Source organism: Plasmodium brasilianum, chromosome 11 (assembly GCF_023973825.1).
Source record: "Plasmodium brasilianum strain Bolivian I chromosome 11, whole genome shotgun sequence".
In the NCBI taxonomy this organism is placed as follows: Eukaryota; Apicomplexa; class Aconoidasida; order Haemosporida; family Plasmodiidae; genus Plasmodium; species Plasmodium brasilianum.
The window spans coordinates 2,216,615-2,237,236 of NC_090124.1; the positions used below are offsets into that span (position 1 = coordinate 2,216,615).

General features: G+C 28.6%; 3 protein-coding genes across 3 annotated transcripts; 2 read left to right on the plus strand and 1 right to left on the minus strand.

Annotated features, from left to right (window-relative positions):
• Positions 1-34: 34 nt before the first annotated feature.
• MKS88_003928 (AT-rich interactive domain-containing protein) lies at positions 35-9,615 on the plus strand (the record flags this gene model as incomplete). Its single annotated transcript, XM_067217064.1, has 3 exons — positions 35-2,380; positions 2,757-9,086; positions 9,466-9,615. 3 exons carry the CDS (start codon positions 35-37, stop codon positions 9,613-9,615), a joined length of 8,826 nt encoding a protein of 2,941 aa, XP_067072736.1.
• Positions 9,616-10,724: 1,109 nt separating this feature from the next.
• Positions 10,725-12,053, minus strand: MKS88_003929 (cation/H antiporter; the record flags this gene model as incomplete). Its single annotated transcript, XM_067217065.1, has 1 exon — positions 10,725-12,053. The coding sequence occupies one exon, from the start codon at positions 12,051-12,053 to the stop codon at positions 10,725-10,727; it is 1,329 nt and encodes a 442-aa protein (XP_067072737.1).
• A 4,426-nt stretch (positions 12,054-16,479) lies between these two features.
• Positions 16,480-20,283, plus strand: MKS88_003930 (trophozoite exported protein 1; the record flags this gene model as incomplete). The annotated part of the gene is made up of 1 exon (XM_067217066.1): positions 16,480-20,283. One exon carries the CDS (start codon positions 16,480-16,482, stop codon positions 20,281-20,283), a length of 3,804 nt encoding a protein of 1,267 aa, XP_067072738.1.
• Between the last annotated feature and the right edge of the window lie 339 nt (positions 20,284-20,622).

The window sequence follows — 20,622 nt, forward strand, 5'->3', positions numbered from 1 at the left end:
AAGATTTATATTTTCTCTAATTGATGAAAGGAATATGGATAAAGAGGAATTTTATGTTAAGTATAAAGAGTACTATGGGGATGATATATGCAACATACCAAGTTTGTTAGAGGGTCAGGGAATAGAACTGTATGATCTGTATTTGAGTGTACAAAATCATGGAGGGTATTCGTGTGTAAGTAGAAATGCTAAGTGGTTAAAGATAGCAAAAGAATTTTCACTTATAAATAAAGAAAAAAATATAAAATTAATTGAAATAAAAAATATTAAAGAATATTATTTAAATTATTTAAGAGAGTTTGAACGAATACATGAGAATATTAAAAAAGGAAAAGTTGTAACAAAGAAACATAGGACATGTGCAACGACAAATAGCTTGGGGGTAAAAGATAAAAAAAAGGTAACTACAAGTAGAAGTAGTATGAAAAAAGGGAAGCAAGAGGAGAAGAACAATTTTAATGTTATACATGTTACTTCTTTTTCGAATAATAGCAAAGTTTTAACAAAGGGAGTAGATGGATTAATAAATGATACATCCCTCGTAGACTCTGTCGGAGGTACATATAACGCCAATTGTTGTGCTGCTCAAAATTCCAACAAGTTTAGTAGTAACACTTCTACTACTACTGCTGCTGCTGCTACTACAAGCAATAACAGAATTAGATATGTGAAGGAAAATAAGCGGAGTAGCAAAAGTGATTACGTAAATGGCAGTTTATTAACCAGAGAAAGTAGCGGCAATCATCGCATTAAAAGCGTTAGGAATGATCGTACCAACAATGAAAGTAATTCAATGAACAAAGGTAAGTCTAGCAATAAGAGGGGGAACAATGCTAAGAAAAGCAGTAAGAGAGTGAGCAACAATTGCAATGTTAGCAAAAGTAATTATGTTATTAGTCGTACCAACAATGGGCATACAGGAAATGGACATACGAGCGCTATCAATAATTCTATTAACATTATAAATGACGTGGCCAACCACTCTGGCTCTTTGTATGATAGTAATAGCAATTACGCTAGTTATACTCCTTACCCATCTTACCCGTCTTACGTTAACACGTTTGCAAATAACAGTTACGTAAGCAATAACTACGCGTATAGTACAAAGTGCACGAATTGGACGAACTGCACTAATTGGAAGAATTGCACGAATTACGTATATCCAGACAGCGCTTCTAGCAACATCATCACAGGTAGTACTCCTCTAAACAACCCCTTTTTTAATTATTCTAGTATCAATTTGTATGGTAGTAATTTCTCTACTTCTAATATGGGGGGTATTGTTTACTCGAGTACTAATTACTTGGGTGGTAACTATCATATGAATAACTTTATGGGTGGAAATTACTATAATAGCTCCCTATTAAATAATAGTAATAACAGAGGAATTTATGATAACAGTGGTAGTAGCATTGGTGGTAATAATAATAATTGCTACATTGGTAGTAATAGTAGTAGTTCTCCTAACTTGTACAACAGTTACGTTAATGCAAACTACTTTTATGGTAATGATGTGCATGGGGCGCAGACTAGTAGCAACAGATGGGGCCGTCTCTTGAGTAATAGTAACAGTTCTACTTGTAACATTAGTAGCGGCATTAGTAGCGGCATTAGTAGTGGTATTAGTAGTGGTATTAGTAGTGGTATTAATAGTGGTATTAATAATGGTATTAATAGTGGTATTAATAGTGGTATTAATAGTGGTATTAATAGTAGTATTAATAGTAGCATTAATACTGGTTTTAATAGTAGCATTAATACTGGTTTTAATACTGTATACGGCCTGAAGGCACCGAGAAGGAGTAATGCACCCATGAATGGTGAGAACAAAATCGAAGCTAAGAAATGCGTAGACATCTATAGGTTATTATTAGGTTTGTATAACAGAAAAGAAAAAATAGCTGATTTTATCTTCTGCCTCAATTTACTTTATAATATATCAAGAATGACAGATGTAGTATCTGTAAAACAAATTAATATTATTATATGTATCCTTTTAAATATGCTAGATGATATTATAAAATTATTTTATGATACCTTTAATACAAAGAAGAGGTCCATAAATATTATGATGGACTGCTTCTCAAACTGTTTAATAAATAATGAAAGAAGCAAAAGAAGTGATAGAAGCAAAACTAATGAAATTAATAAAACTACTGAAATTAATAAAACTACTGAAATTAATAAAACTACTGAAATTAATAAAACTAATGAAAATAATAAGACTAATAACACTTATAAGCATCATTATTATTATGAATACAATGAGGGGGATACAGGAATTATTCACCCGAAATGTGAGAAAGGAAATAAGGATGTTATACATGTTGGGCTTATGAACACTGAGGAAGGGGGCATATACCCACTTCAAAAAAATCAAGTAAGGGGAATATAAAACAGATGAAAAGAAAAGAAAAGAAAAGCAAAGAGAAGATACAACGTTTCACTTTGATGAAAAATTGACAGAGATCTTAAGCAATTTAAGTTAACTTATTTATACAAATAAAGGCAAAGAGGGGGGTTTAATAGCTGTTGGAGTGGTGAACAGTGCAGAAGTTTATATTCTCTTCCCATTTTTTCTGCTCTGTTACATCTCATATTTTCTGTTCTTTTATCTTCTCATCTTCTCCGTTCTTTTCTCCTTTTTTTTTGTTTTTTTCCTTTTCTTCTCACCCCCCCCTGTAGTCAACCAGTCTAAAGTGTCCATATCTTTGCTTCATTTTTTTTTTTTTTTTTTTTTTTTTCCTCATTATCAGGAAGATTACAGTGCTTACAACTTAGGATGTCAAGACAAGAATGCAACGGACATTGATTGTAAAAGTAACGTAAGCGGATATAAGAAAGATAATATAATGAGAATATTTTTAAATAAAGGAGTAAAAGTAAATTTAAAGGATATCATGCGCTTGTACTTATCATATAGTACATATTGTAGGAGAAAAAAAAAAAAAATTAACAGAATGAAATATTTAAGTACACAAAATGAAGGGGAGGGTATAAAGAGGAAAGAAGGACGAGATGTTAAAAAAAGAATTGATGAGTGTAAAAGGAATGTAGTTAATTCTTCAAATTCGGATTATTCGAACAGTGGAAAGAGAGCACACAGTATGAACAGTGTTAGCAGTGTAAACAGCATAAATAGCGTAAACAGTGTAAACAGCATAAACAGCATAAACAGCATAAACAGCGCTGATATAGAGAACCTGGCGGAGGGGAGAAGGAAGGGAAAAGGGAAAAAATATTGGTTTAATTTTTGTGGAACAAAAAAAGAAATAAATGAATTTTTAACAGAAAAAAGTTGTATTGATTTCATTTTTCTCATTTTATATATCATTAATAATTTATTTTTAAATGATAAATATAGTTTATATTTTTCTAATATTAAAATATATTACAAGAGAAAGAACGAGAAAAAAGGGCAAAGTTGCAAAAACTTGGATATATCGAACCCAAAGAGCAGTAGTAAGATCTTTTTTAAAAAAAATAAAGATGGTCCCATAAACGATGTAATTAATTTTTCGTGTAATAATTTGGAGGGAAAGGGAAAAAGGTACTACGGGGATGGGGATAGAGATGAAAATATGAATGTCAATAGAGATGACAATGACTGGAATGGAGGTGTTGATAAAAGCTCTTCTAGAGGAGCAGAAGAAGAAGACGAAGTGTTAATGGATGACCTTTCCATTAATAGTGCGGAAAATTCCTTCTCATCTTCGTCGTCATCATCAATTGACAGCATGTACAGTTACAAAAGTGTAAAATCAGACGAACTGCAGATAAAGAGAGATGTAACCAGATTAAATGCAAAACTGTTGAATGATAAAAAAAAAAAAAAAGAGCAAGAAAAAGGGGCATTAAAAGGAGAAGATGAAGAAGGAAACGAAGCAGGTGAAGAAGGAAACGAAGCAGGTGAAGAAGGAAACAAAGCAGGTGAAGAAGGAAACGAAGCAGGTGAAGAAGGAAACAAAGCAGGTGAAGAAGGAAAAGAAGATAAAGAAGGAAAGGAAGATGAAGAAGGAAACAAAGCAGGTGAAGAAGGAAAAGAAGATAAAGAAGGAAAGGAAGATGAAGAAGGGAAACAAAATGGAGAGTTAAACAAGACCAATTGCAATGAAAAAATGAAAAATAAGTATATTTCCCCCAATTCGAGCTTCATTAATACTAATGCTAATGAAGAAGAGAACTGTTTTTCTAAAAGTGACAGCATTATATCAAATAGAAGTAATAATACAAATTTGAGTTTTCATAATAATGAATTGAATTCCACCACTGATAGTAATATTCTTCCTCGTGTTAGTTGTCTCATGCATAAAAATTTGCATTTGTGCAAGTTAAGTGATTGTTCATGTCGATTAAAAAATAGCAATAACAACATGAACACTGTCATAAGCGATGAAGTAGTAAATGGAATGGATGCCATGTGTAGCCGTATGAGTAGCGGACCATATAACAGCACAAAGAAAACTGTTAATAACGACATTAATAACTCCTTTAATAATAATGGTTATTCGAATTATTTCCATAATTTGTATAATTTTCCTAATTCCCCTAATTGTCCTACTGCTTTTAGCAGCAACTGCTTTGTTAATAATTTGGGGGGGACACCCATTAGCTGCACAAATTTAAAGAATAATCTGAACAGTCATAATATAGATGTTATTTATAATAATAATAATAATAATAATAATAATAATAATAATAATAATAATAATAATAATAATAATAATAATAATAATAATAATAATAATAATAATAATAATAATAATAATAATAATAAGGAAAATATTTGTGATCCTTACAACACTAACATCATTTTTAGTGACTACAATATGTGCACAGATGAAAAGGAAATTGCTGATGGGATGTCAAGGGACCTAACCACAGAAAATGAAAAAATAAAAAAATATAAAAAAATAATAAAAATAATAGCAGATGATGGAACATATATGGATAAAGAGCATGCAAATAATAGCAGCAACGAGGATAAAATAGAAGAAAACGATGAGGGTAAGTCTCAATTTGTGAAGGTGAAATGTGAGGGAGCAAGTCAGGAGATAGGTAGTGACAACAAAAATAGCTCAAGTAGTGGCAATAATCATCATGATGGCGGTAGAAGTGGAAGTAGTAATAATGTTAGCAGTGGAAATGGAAGTTGTAATAATGTTAGCAGTGGAAATGGAAGTTGTAATAATGTTAGCGGTGGAAATGGAAGTTGTAATAATGTTAGCGGTGGAAATGGAAGTTGTAATAATGTTAGCAGTGGAAATGGAAGTTGTAATAATGTTAGCGGTGGAAATGGAAGTTGTAATAATGTTAGCGGTGGAAATGGAAGTTGTAATAATGTTAGCAGTGGAAATGGAAGTTGTAATAATGTTAGCGGTGGAAATGGAAGTTGTAATAATGTTAGCGGTGGAAATGGAAGTTGTAATAATGTTAGCAGTGGAAATGGAAGTTGTAATAATGACGACATGCCCGAACGAGAAGAGGGAAAGAGGGAAAGAGAAATTGTGAATGATACGCACAGTTATTATGATAAAAAAATTGAAGAAAAAAGTAATGGTGGAGAAGAATCGAACCAAAAGTGTATCAACTCAAATAGTGAATATGAGAAAATTAAAGAAGTTAAATTTGAAAATGACGGAAAGAATGATACAACAAGTGGCAGTAGCAGTGGTAGTAGAAATAGTAGTAGAAGTAAACATGGAAGTAGGTTGTGTAATGATGACGCTACTGTAAAAGAATATACCAGTGGTAACTGTGAGTACAAAAACAATTTTACATGTACAAGAAATGATTATGAAAATTGTATGAATGATACCAAGTATTTCAGCAGGGATTCTTCTCCCTTATATGATAGAAGTAGTACAAGTAAAATAATTTCTTCTGATTTAAATAATAGTTACAGAATAGATCAAAATAATATGGACAGTAATGTAAATTATGACTATACATATTTAAATAATGATAAGGTTTTGTATAACAACTGGGGTGATAAGGATATGAATTCATCCATCATTCCGTTTAACATGAATAAGGATGATTTAACGAACTATTACTATTATAATTATTATTACTATTATAATCAGTATTATAACAATTATAATTATATGGAAAAAATGAATGGATATGGAAATAATTCCTTTTTGATGAACAACATGCTTGATATAGGAAATAATAGCATCTCATACTATAATAACAATAGTTATACTAACAAGAATTTAAATAAAGGCTACTGTGCTGATAGCTCCTTAGGTATGTGCTCCATAAATGGCAGTTATAATAAAGATGATGATCACTCCTCTATGTTAAAGAATTATGAAAATTATTTATATAATGTACCCCTTGATGAATGTGTACATAACATGTCAAATGTTGGTGATAACAGTAATAACGCTAGTAATAGTAGAGGAAGGAATAGCGATAATAGTAGACACAGTATTAGCGGCAATAATAATGGAAATAATGATTATAATAACTATGACTGTAATAATACACCCATTAGTAACAGCAACCATATGGATGGAAAGGCGAATGTTAAAAAGGAAGTAAGGAGTAATTGTAGACAAAGTATATACGATAGGAATTGTAAAAATAATGAGCATGATGAGAGCTCTAGTATAAGCAATGTTGATAAGAAATTTTATAACAAGATAAACAGGAATGATAATTATTATAACAGCGTGGAAAATTTTTCGAAAAATTTAAATTCATCAAATGGACATAATAACAAGGAAGAGGTTAGGAGAATATACAGAAACATAAAAAACAAAATGTATGAAGATATGAAAAAAATATTTGATCAGAAAAAAATAAAGGCAAATAAATACAAATTAATGCATTATTTGGATTTAAGCAAATTTATTAGTCTGTTTGAAACGATTTTTCTTAAAAATTTGGAAAATATTATATATCATGAAAAGGTTGTTGAGAATATTTACATGAACATGTTTATTTGTATTGATATATTAAACCATGAATTTGGAAAAAATATATCATTAAAATATGTCTTCTTTCCAATACATTTTTTGGAATATAATAAAAATAGATTTAAAACTGTTGTTCATTTTGATAATAACAACAAATTACTAGTAAAGACAAAACTTCTGAGTGTTAAAGAGAAAATAAGAAAAAAAAAAAAACTTAAAAAATATGAGCAGTATGGAAAAAAAGAAAAACCTTCACAAGTCAGGAAATTTAACAGTTTTGATATGTATGAAAATGGGAAAAAAAAATCGCCAGGAAGATTAAATAGCGATAACAGAAATGGTGTTAGTTGTATCCCGCTTATCAATTCATCGTATATGGAAAAGAATGCACATGAAGAATTGGAAAAAATAAAGAAAGAGGGGGGAGAATTGGAAAAATACATGAACGAGTTAGGAGATAATGTACAAAGAGGAAGTGAGAAATATAACTTGCAGGGAGAAAAAGGAAGTGAGTTGTGTGAAAGCGTAAATAACAATCAGAGAAATAGCACATTTGATGCAAACGAAAACAACAGCGGAAACAACAACAGGGGTGACCAAAAGAAAGAGAGTAATAAAAGGATTTACAAAAACAGTGGTAATGACGGGAGTACCAAATGTCCTGAACGTTCAGAAAAAAAAAACTCGAATGAAAGAAATGTACGTACAAAAAATGAAGTTAACGGGACTAAATATAGAAAAAAGATGAAAATTTTATTTTTAAAAATATTTCGAACGAGCAATAAGAAATATAATATATATAAAAAGATTGATTATGAATATTTGAAAGAAAATTATAATTATTATGAGACTTTTTATTGTAAGGAAAAAGAAAAGCAAAAAAAATTTATTATACTGGATTTACATGAAATAACAAAAAAAATTTTATTAAAAGTATACAAACGTGTCAGTAGCTACTTAAATATAGCAATTCTATCGTTAAATATATTAACTCGTATATTATATTTAATACCTAAAAAAATGATTCTTGTATCTTTTATTCCATGGGTATTAAATGAAATAACAAAAGTTAAATGTGTATATACCTATTTAAATGTTCCTTTATGTATTTTAAATTATAATGGATTTCTTTTTTTAGAAACATTAATGAAATTTATTACACAAATGATTCAAAATAATGTTATACCTATGCAATCTTATATGTTATCCTTTTTACGTTTATGTTCTTTTCCATTATATATATATTTATACTACGATATACCTCTTTCTCATACTCTTATTATAACTTCTCTGTCTGCTGTATATGAATTAGTTACTTATGATGCTAACTACTTAGCAACAGGAATTGCTAAGACAACTGCTAGGGAACTATATTCGTCACTACATTATAATAAAAGTAAAAGAGGTCATCTTTCAAATAATGAGAAAAAAAATAATACTATGATAAATATTTTTAAAAAACAAAAATGCAATAACCTTACTAGTTCAGAAAATTCTATAACGGAATCAGGTGGTATATCCAAATTGTGTAACAATAACATGTTGATAGATAACGAGAATGCAAATATAAAGGATAATGAATATGAAAAAAACAATTTTGAGAATAAATGTGATAAGGAAGAATCAGAAAGGAAAACTACGGAAGTGTTAACAGAAGAGAGAAAAAAGTTGTTAGATAACATATTTATAAAAACTCTTTTACTTTTTTTGAAAAAATCTATGTATTTTAAAAGTATATTTAACTGTGCTAATATAAATGAGAAAGAAGAACTAATGGTAGATAGTAAAAGAGTGCAACTCATTTTAAAAAATTGGAATATGAATAATGAAGAAGTAAAAAATGAAAAGGAGGAATTACATTTTTCAAATATAGAAAATAAGGTTTTTTACTTACATGATAATTTACTTCTATATGCAGTAGACAACTTAACAATTTCTAATAATGCTAAAGACATTAAAATGTGTGAAAATATAAGAAACCAATATATTAATCAGTATACTACAACAGATACTTTTCCCTATAACTTTATGATGCCAGAAAATTCGGAAATACAAAAGTTGAGCATTTATGCCCATTCCATAGTACCTATCCTTTTATTTTTATCTTCTCACCACCTCCTGTGGCAGTGTCTGGCACCGCACATCCCTATGCTTACCCATGTAAAAATGAATACATGCGCCTAAACCAGCAACTGTGTAAATGTGTACATATTCGAATGCGCTCAAGTGTAAATATGTGCTGTTGCTTAAATGCACATATGTAACGATGTTCATAATCTCACCATATTTTCCTCGTTCCAGTATATTCATAAAAATTAGTTTAATATGCTTACGTAGATGTTCACGTTATTATGTATTGTTTATGTTATACTGAGTATGTTTGACATTTACGTTTGCCTTATTTTCTTTTCGAAAAAAGAAAGAAAAAAAAAAAAAAAAAACCAAAGAGTACAGAAAGCCCAAGAGCGACAATGAAAGAGCCACTTATAATGCACACTTTTACGCACTACATTTTTCCCAATTTTATTTTACCTTATAGATGGTATTCATTCAGACGGATATCCGCTCATCCTTATCGGTAGTATTGAAAGAATATTATTTCCGGAATTATATGAAAGAGAAAAAAGGGGGGAAGAAATGCCATAAATATGTTGATGCCAAATTAGTGAAAGTTGAAAAAGTTAAGTGAAGGTATATTTTTTTTTTTTATGTACATTTTTTTCTCCTTTTTTTTTTGGTATATACTTAAAAGGAAAAGCTACTTTGATACGCAATGGCACCTTGGTATAATGCATGTCTGTTTGTTTATGGGTATGCGTATATAATATATATATATATATATATATATATATATATACTCAAACGCGGGTGTTCCTTTATTCGCCGCATGCTTGAGGAAAAACGAAACGTTCCTCTTTTTCTTTTTAATTTTAACTTTAAAACTCTCAAATAAGGATATGGTCAAATCTTCATATGACATAATATATTTAGAACAGAAATGGTGTGATATGAATGTTGTTCCATTGTTGTGCATAAAATGGCTTTTGTTAAAAATTGTAGTAAAAAAAAACAAAGCAAAAGAAAAGAAAATTAAACAAAACATTGAACCAGTATATATGATCACAATCACATATGTATATATATATATATATATATATATGAACATAAGTATGTGCATCCTACTTTTTCTACCAAGAAACAGAATGCTTCTATAAATCAATATAACATAATTAGGATGAAAAATTCAAAGTAGGGATATATATATGTTGCCATAAAAATGCAACTCTTCGCATAATAACGCAACAAATTTTGGAAAAAACAAAAAATATATGTGAAATACTCACGAATAATTATATATGTAAAAAAAAAGAAAAAAAAGAGAGATGGAAAATTATAAATGAGGTGAAAGGCAAAAAACATAAAAGAGATGCACTAAAATATATAGTAAAAATTGAAAATGTTCTTTAAAAAATACTCAATTTAACAAAGGAAAAAAGTAAAATATTAAAAATATTTAGATATCAAAAAAGAAGTGCATATGTGGACGTATATCTGTATATACATGGGCATATATATATGTGTGCATATGTGTGTGAACAAAAAAAATAAGATCAAATATATAAATTTAAAGAGATTATACTATTATAAATTTTTTTTTAAAAATAAAATAAACAGCTATATAATTTGTATATGTACAGGTTTTTTTTTTTTTTTTTTTTTTGCACAAAAATTTGGCTAGCTAGTACATAACATTTATGGGGGATTTTTTTTTTTTTTTTTTTTCGAGCTGGTAAATATTTACGATGTATCAAACCAAAAAACAACACCAACGATAAGGTAAGCTGATATAAGTAAAACCCCCTCTAGCCAGTTACTTTCCCCGTCTTGTACAATGGCCATTGTAACAATAACAGAAATAACTAAAATAACACTGGATAAGGGGGAGAAGGCAAGAGTCATAGGTTTGTTTAATATCCACCCAAATAAAACAGTAACTGGGACAACAAAAAGAGCTATTTGTGCAGAGGATCCAACGGCTACACCCATGGTTAGATCAACTTTATTCTTAATTGCAACAGTAACTGCTGTTAAATGTTCTGTGGCGTTGCCAACTACAGGTAAAAGAATAACACCAATAAAATTTTCTGAAATGTTATAATATTTTATAACGGCTTCAATTGTGTTAATAAGATATTCCGAATGAACACTTACTAAAATTGTAATTAAAATTAAGAAAAGAGATCCAGCTATTATAGATAATTGAGGAATTTCTTCAGTCATTTCTTTGTCTTGAAACAGAGAGATGTGTGTGTATAACTGAAATAGTAAAAATAAGCAATAGGTTAAAAATATTAAAACAGCTGTTATTCTTGAAACTTTTAAAAGCACTTCAACATTATTATTAGTAGTACATGATGATACTGTTGGTATTGTTATAGCTAAACTGGAAAGTAGCAAAAGAGATGTACTACATGTTGCTCCCTTTTCATTAAATTTCTGTACATGGTGATATAACCCCCCTGCAAAGAAGGACATACCTAATACTAATAACAAATTGGATAAAATGCTTCCTAATAATGTACCTTGAACAACATTAATTAAACCTGCATTTAATGCTTGAATAGAAAATATCATTTCCATTAAATTTCCAAAAGTAGCATTTAATAAACCACCAATAATTTCACCTGTATGTAGAGCTAAATCTTCTGTTACATGACCCATTAATGCTGATAAGGGTATTAACGCCATGAAGTTGAAAAAAAAAATATATATATCTTTACATTTTATTAAATAACTTATTATACCTATAGGAACAAATATTAATAATATATTTAATTTTGTATGTAGCATATTAAATATTCCTATAATGTCACTTTTTCTTAGAGTATAAAAGGGGCCTCCTTCATTTAATTCATAATTTTCTTCTAGATTTTCATGCCCTAAATTATTTGGTGTTTTATTATTACATAATAATTGTAAATGTAAATTTTTATTTCTTATTAAATTTGTATCAGTTAAACCCGATGAACTACTTTTTATATTTTTTCCTGATGATACATTTTTATTTAATGGTTGTGAAATTGTACGTCTTACATAAGACGTCGCACGCACTCTTCCCATAACCATCTTTAATCTATTCGAAATGAAAAACGAAAAATAGCTTGGAAAAAAAAAAAAAAATTACAACGAGAAAAAGAAAATTAAAACTGGGAGGAAAATGGTAACACGACGAAGTCGCTAATTTTAATTGAGTAAAAAGGGGACAGACTCAATTGTGGTTTGCTATTGAAGGGATAGCGAAAGGATGGTATTGTAAATTTTATTGTACTAGGTAAGGATGAAATTTGTTATGTGAACGTGATGCAAGCTTAAGGCAAAAATTTATAAGGGAGTAAATAATGGTAGTAGGGAAAAAAGGCATGTCAACATTGTGTAGTGATGGGCTAAATATATGTAATGGGAGAAAAATAAAGGAAAACAAGAAAGGGATATTAAAAGGAGAAATAGAAAGGGGAAATAAAAAGGGGGAATAATAAAAGGAAATAAAGAGGGGAAATAATAAAAGGAAATAAAGAGGGGAAATAATAAAAGGAAATAAAGAGGGGAAATAATAAAAGGAAATAAAAAGGGGAAATAAAATGGGGGAATAATAAAAGGAAATAAAAAAAGGAAATAAAAATAAAATAAAAAATTGTACTGTTGTTAGTATGAAATTAGAGGAGCAAAAATGACATTCGTAAAAAAGAAAAAAATAAAAAAAAAATAAAAAAAAATAAAACAAAGCAAAACAAAGCAAAACAAAGCAAAACGAAACGAAAGTAAGGGGAAAAAAAAAAAAAAGGCTTATTACCTCTTCATTTTTACAATCATAAACAACACAAGTGAGCTATTATTTATATATTCCTTGTGCTTAATAATTAAGGACTTGAAGACCCTTGAAATTTCTTATCCCTGCACATGATGGGAGTGTAAATTCTAATGTGCACAATTTATTCGCATAAGTCTTTCCCCCCCTCTGCTATGTGAGATACACATAAATGCACAATGCACATTTGACATTGAACATACATATAATACAATTAAGTAAATGTGGAATTAAGGTGAAATAAAAGTGAGGCAAAAATAAAATGAACAACAAAATTATCTTTTCATATCATACAAAACCGTTTTGTAATCCCAACTGCTCGTAAAAGCAAACATATATAAAAATTCATCAAAATTATATGATCTTAAAAAGTTTTTCATAAAGCGTTTTAACATAATAAACATTGTTACATGAAATAACTTGTGTTAAAAATAAATTTTCAAAATAGTGTTTTATCTCTTCTCACTCTTTTTTACTTAATCGCTAAACATTGCAAACGTTTTTCTAAACAGTTTGCCTATTGTAATAAGATATGACTTAGTGTATATTTTTTTTCTTCCAATTTAAGATCTATTCATAGGTTTTTATACTAATAAGTAGTACTTAAAAATATGGTATATTTTTAAAAATGTCCTATTAACCTCCTTTCACGGTTAAACAGGTAACGAAATATTATATATCGACTAAGTAAATTTCTTGTTATCATATTCAGAGGTTTGGGGCATGGTTTTAAGCTGAGTGCTTTTATTTACAAGGCCCATTTATTGCTTGTTCATGTGTAAATATATATTCATAAATATATGTAAACAAAAAAAAAAGAAAAATATATAATATACAGACACACGTACATATATATATATGTAATATATATGCACCTTAGAAGTATTTATTGAGGGTGCTGCAGATTTTAATTTTTTTGTGTATGTTTCTTTAAGTCTTATTGCATTATTGCGTTTGTGTATTATTGTACCACTGTCTCACCTTTTTTTTTTTTTCTTTACACCTTCGCTATAATTTTTGTTTTCAAAAATATATTCATATAATTTACAATTAAAATCAAAGTGGATCAAAATTGCAATCCCGAAAAAATGATTATGAAAATAAGAATGTTGATAAAACGTATGTGCACCTAATATTTTTTCTTTTATTTTTAATTGTTGTTACAATTACGGATGAGATATATAATTCTTTTTTAAAAAAAACAAAGCTTCGAAGCAAGCATAATTTATATTTTTGCTTTAATTGCCCATTAATAATTGCCTTTTTTAAAATATATAAAAATTAAAAAGGAACATGGAAAAAAAAAAAAAAAAGAAAGGAGAAAAGAATAAGAGTAGCAATAAGAATAACAATAACGATGAAATATAACAATAAGATATTACGATAAAATATAACGGAATGATAAAAAAAAAAAAAAAAAAAATTTTAATTCTACAGATACATGTAAATATACGAAAAATAAGTTTAAACATACACATATGATAATTACATCAAACGGGAGCTATATAAAAGTGCAAAATTCAAATGTTTTTATTACTGATACTGAAAAAAAAAAAAAAAAAAGATCTTTAACAAAAATATTGCAACCTTACAACTAATTTTGTTGAATACACGGAGTACAAAAAAAAAAATAAAATAAAAATAAAATAAATGAATAAATAAATAAACATTCGAATTAATTTTATTATTTCTTGGCACTTATTTTGTGGCCTTTTTGGTGCTTTTATATATTTACCTCATTTTGTAATTTTTTTTATACCATTTGGAACATCTATAAAAAATGCTTACCTAAATGTAGCACAAGTTCTTAAAAATGTATTATATAAAATAATAATCCGAAAATAATTTACAGAAATGGTAAAGAAAAATATTCGATAGGCAAAAAAATTTAAAAAGAGGGGGAGTTGTTAATTTATATTTGCAAAGGTAAGAAAGAAATAATATTTATACGTGATATAGTTTAAATTAAGAAAAAAAAAATTAAGCAGTGTTTGGCAGTTAAGCAGTGTTTGGTAGTTAAGCAGTGATTGGTAGTTAAGCAGTGATTGGTAGTTAAGCAGTGATTGGTAGTTAAGCAGTGATTGGTAGTTAAGCAGTGATTGGTAGTTAAGCAGTGATTGGTAGTTAAGCAGTGATTGGTAGTTAAGCAGTGATTGGTAGTTAAGCAGTGATTGGTAGTTAAGCAGTGATTGGTAGTTAAGCCAGTGTTTGGTAGTTAATCAGTGTTTGGCAGTTAAGCAAAATTAAACAAAATTAAGACACGTTAAGAGAAATATTAAAAATATTATGTAATATCAAAGTTGCTCAAATCATCCAATCAAAATACATTGTGAAGTGATGTTACTACGTTAGTATAAAATGGATGAAGGTGAAATTGATTGAAAAATATGATAATAATTAATATATTTATATATGATTGTAATTATCCAGGTCTTCTGAAAAAAAAAAAAAAAAACTTAGAACGGTGGGAGTAGGTTTTCACATTTATATTTACTTGTTTACAATTATGTATAATATATATAGGTAAGTATATATCAGCATATATATATATATATACGTATGTATTTTATGTACTCTTAAGAAATAGATACAGTTCCTGCTTTATCATACGAAATATACTCTTTTTTTGTTTAACTTTGTTTGATTTCAAATTTTTATGTAATTTAGAAAGTTTTATTTTCTAAAATTGTAAATAATCGTAGTTTTGAGCAAATTAATGTATATATATATACCTAACAGTATGCTGAACGTATGTTATTTGTTTTACTAAATTTTGTATTTTTTTTTTTTTTTTTTTTGTTTTTTGTACATGAACGAAATTGAGTTCAAAAAGATTGTTTCATACATATTTTATAACTCGAAATATTTATTTTTAATGTAAAAAAGAAAAGAAAAAGAAGAAAATAAAAAAAGTTGAGGTTATAATATTTACCATTTTTTTTTTCTTTGAAAAGTATAAAACCATTAAAAAATTTTTTATTTTCATTTCCTTTTTTTTTTTGATTTTGTTTTTAGAAGAGTTTATACATATTACTAGTATAATACCTGAGGATATGCATATATATATAAATATATGCATATGAATGTATACATATAATTTGTATACATATACTTTCATTTATTGATATACTTATATGTATACAAATGATATATATTTTACGCTTGAACAAATTTGCGTGTATTAAGGAATGCCCATTGATAGTATTTTTTAAAAATTATCACTTAAGCATTGTTGTATGAAGACTTATATATGTATGAATTTACAAATGGGCTTCTCTTTTTTTCTGCTCATTAAAAATGAGTTCCCGAAATTTAAATAATATTTTTATGAATGAATATGTTCAGAATGTACATATACATATAATTTGACGTATATGCATTTTTTTTTTTTTTTTTTTTTTTTGATGTATACACATATATATATTACCATATACATATAGTTTCTTATGCCTTCATATTCAAGCAAGTATATTGAGTTTCGTGCATAGCTCATGTTGTCCTTTTTTTTTTTCCTTTTTTAATTTTTCTTGGTACTTGTTCGTATTTGCTCGTATTTGTTGGTAATTACTCGCATTTGCCCTTATTTGTTCTCATTTGTTCTTATTTCTTCATCATTCTTGTTCTTGTTGTTCGTCCAATTTGCACATTCGGTTTTTACCCTTTGTTAAATATTAATGAATCCAAAGGATGAATAATAGGAAAAGGAATAAATATGAAAAGAACGAATATATGTCATTACCCTTAGAAAAAACTGATTTACTTATTGAAAACATACATAATTTAAAAAACTGTTTAAATTCATATAGAAAAGAATTACAAGAAAAGAATAAATATATTAATGATGTCAAATTACGTTTGAGTTTTTATGAATGTCTTTTTAGAAACGTTAACATAGTATGGAAAATTTTTAATAGCGATTTGTTGGCTTTGATAAAAGGAAATATAGAAGCTAAGGAAAATGAGGCACATAACACAGGAAGACAAAAGGAGAAAGAAAATGGACGCGATGAGCGCTGCGAGTTAGATCTAGATGACAATGGAAATGATAAGAGCAAATGTAGTGATAAGCATAACCACGATGATGATTACAGTAACAGTGATGACTACAATTACTATGATAATGATGATATTTGTGATTGGGGAAATAATTTGGCCCAGTCCCCATATTATAACATAGACAACTTTCAAGAGCTATTTTTAAAATATGTGAGCATAAATAGTACGGAAAATGATGAAGATGATGTACATTTTTTAAAATCCATATCTAGAGAGGAAGAGGAAGAAGAAGAGAGACAAACGATGATAGTTAATAGAAAGAAAAGAATTAAACTTAATAGTGATCATCTAGTAAACGAGAGAAAGTTCATTAAAAGTGAAAACGTTAAGGGGAGCATTGAAAAGACCGAGTTGTACAACAAATGTGTTAATAGCACTAGGAAGGACAAGGAAAAGAAGAGCGGAAAGATGCCACAGCAGGGAACCGTAAAAAAGGAGCAAAAATGGGGAGAAGAAATAAAAGAAGAGCATGAGGAAAGAGAAATTAAGGCTTATCGTGGTGAGGGAGAAATAAAGGTATACGGAGATAAGGGCGAGAAGTACACAAAAGATACTGTCAGGGGAGATAAGTTAATTCACGTAAAAAAAGAAAATCTGGGTGAAGAGGAGGAAGAAGGAGGAACAGAAAAAGGAGGAGACGAAGAAGGAGAAACAGAAAAAGGAGGAGACAAAGAAGGAGAAAACAAAGGAGAGAAGGAAAAGGAAAAAAACAAAGAGCGCAAAAAAAATGATTATAATAAAGTATCAGATAAAAATACAATGAATAAGGGTAGAAGGGGAAGTGTAGGTAGTACTAATGACAGAAATAGTGAGAAGAAGATTCATTTAAGTTCACAGGAAAAAATAAATTTTGAATGCGGTGTTGCTACAACATCTAGTTCTGCTACTGCTGCTACAGATGGAGTAACATCCCCCCCATCGGATCGTTTAAGTAGGAAAGTTGTAAGTGGAAAAAATCACAGTAGTAGAGGTAAATATGAAGGTAAGGATGATAAAGAAAAAGATGAAGATAAATTTGAGGATAGAGATGAGGACAAAGATGAAGGTAAAAATGAGGACATTGATGGGGGCATAGATGAAGACATGGATGTGGATAAAACCGATAAAGTTATTAGGAAGGCGAAGGGGAAAAGAGAAAAATGCGATCATCATGTAGATGATGATATGACCATACATAATAATAGTAAAAACAATTTTGAAGATAGATTACAAACAAGTTTTTTAAAAAATATGAAAAGAACCTTAGGATTTTTAAATAAACTTATGGAGGTAAAAAACATTGACGTGAAATATAATATAGAGCATGAGAGAAAAATAAATTACGAAAAAAGTGTTTATTATGAGAAGTATATGGAGGAAAAGAAAAAGAGAAATGAATTACAAAATAATTATGATATATTAAAAGTAGAAGTGGATAGATTAGAAAAGAAAAAGGCTTCTTTACTGTTTAAGGTATACAATGAGAATATTTGTAAAAATATTATAGAAGAGGGTAAAATTAATAATTTAGAGGATACAATAAATAGCGATTTTAATGTTGAAAATGTTGATAATTTTGAAGAGAAAAATAAAATTACTTGTATTAATTGTGGTTATAGCAATTTTTTGGATAAGGATATTTGTAAAAACGTAAATGCAGATATAGTAGTTATAGGAGGAACAGGAAAGGGGGGCGAAAACATAAACCGCAGGAGCAACACAAGCGGAGGAATTGACGATAGCCGCTACTATAAGAGCGATTCTAAAGTCCTTTTCAATTTTGAGAAAATAATAACAAGAGATAAGATAATTAATAGTGAGCCTTTCAAAAATTTAATAAATGAATCGAGCGAAATCCATAAGATATTAAAAGCCAAGGAAAATGAAATATTGCTTTTAAAAAAAGAAATTATAAAAATGGAGAGGATCCAAGATGAAGAGTATGAAAGTTTATTGACGGATACAATAAATAATAAAAAAGATTTGACAAAGAAAATAAAAGATTTAGAAATAGATATAGTAACATATAAATTAGACAAAGAGAAAATGAAGAACAAAGTTGATATACAGGAATATGAAATAAGTGTATTAAAAAGTATAGAAAAAAATCAAAGCATGCAATTACAACAAAAAGAGAATGAAATTATGAAAATGAAGGTACAGCTAGATAGGCTAAAAATAAGTGAAAATAATTTAAAGCAGAAACTTGAACTCTTAGAAGGGGAAAAAGATCGCTTATTCGGTTATGCGGTAGATGGTATTATTCAGGGGGAGGGAATACAAAATAATCAGTTCGTTTCCAATGGTAAACAAAGTGGATGCTTGGACTCGTTCGAACAGAGAAGCTGCATGGGTGCCATCGAGTCTGTGATGAAGAAGGGAAGTGTAATACCCGTCAGTGAAAAGTTACATGAGGAAAGCAGATTAGGGGAATGCACTCATAACAGTGCTATTGAAAAAAATGTAGACAAAGAAGAGGGAAGGGAGATCATCCCTTTACAGTTTGAGAAGAATGGCGAGGAGTGCAAACTCTTAGGGGTTGAGGTGAATGGAGAAGTGGATGCAATTGCATTAAACAAAAGGACTGAAACGATTGAGGTTAGTGAAAGAAACGATATTCATATTGATATATCTAAGTATCGTGAACTGGTACAGGAAAACACTAATTTAAGGCGTAATTTAGAAAAAAAAAAAAATGTAGAAAATGAGCTGTCGAGTCTAAGAAAGAATTACGATGCAATGAGTGAAGAAATTGAAGAGATTACAAAAGAATTTGAAAAGAAGCAAGAACAAATTGACGAAATGATTGTTCAAATAAAAAACAAAGAATTAGAATCGTTAGAAAAACATAGTAACATGATGAATAAAGTATATATAGAAGAAAATTTAAAACAGCTTGAAAATAGTTATCAAGAAAAGATGTTATGCATAAATAGGATTTATGAAAAATATGAAAATTTTGTTAATTTTTATTTAACTTTATTTTATCATGCTAGAAAAAGTGCTATAATTGCTGATAGTGCAAGGGAAGAACAAATGGGTGTTTTTGTCAAGTTAAAAGAAAAATATGAATTTGTATTTCAACAAAAAAATGAAGTAAATGATCTTTTAAAAAAAGTTTATAGTTGTAATAAAAAATTAATTGATCAATGTAATAATCTGTATAAGGAAAATCAAAATCTTCAGCACACATTATTATATAACCAGAGAAATGTAACAAAAGACGGTCCTTCGAAAGAAGACAGACATATATTAGTAGAAGAAAATAATGAATTGCGTAGAAGACTAATATGTAGTGTGTGCATGGAAAATTTTAGAAATTATGTTATCATAAAGTGCGGTCATATATATTGCGAGAATTGTATATTTAGTAATTTAAAAACGAGAAATAGGAAATGTCCGCAGTGTAAAATACCTTTCGATAAAAAGGATTTGCAAAAAATTTTTCTCGATTGACCTGGAGCGGCTGGTACCTCGGGGGTGCAGTGGTAATATATGTACATCGTCTAGGAGATGGACCTTTTTTATTTTATTTTATTATTTTTTTTTTTATACTGTGTAATTCCAGCACATTTTGCTCGCGCGTCTATATTTACACGTGTAATAAATTTGTATGAGTTTATGCGTATTATGTATATGTATAGTTATATACGGGTATATATATATATATATATATATATATGTACTCGAATATCTTATTTATGTACACACGTATATGCCTACTAACTTAAAAATTTTTTTTTTTTTTTTTTTTTATGCGAACATACTCCTCAAATTAATAATTTTCCCTTTCGT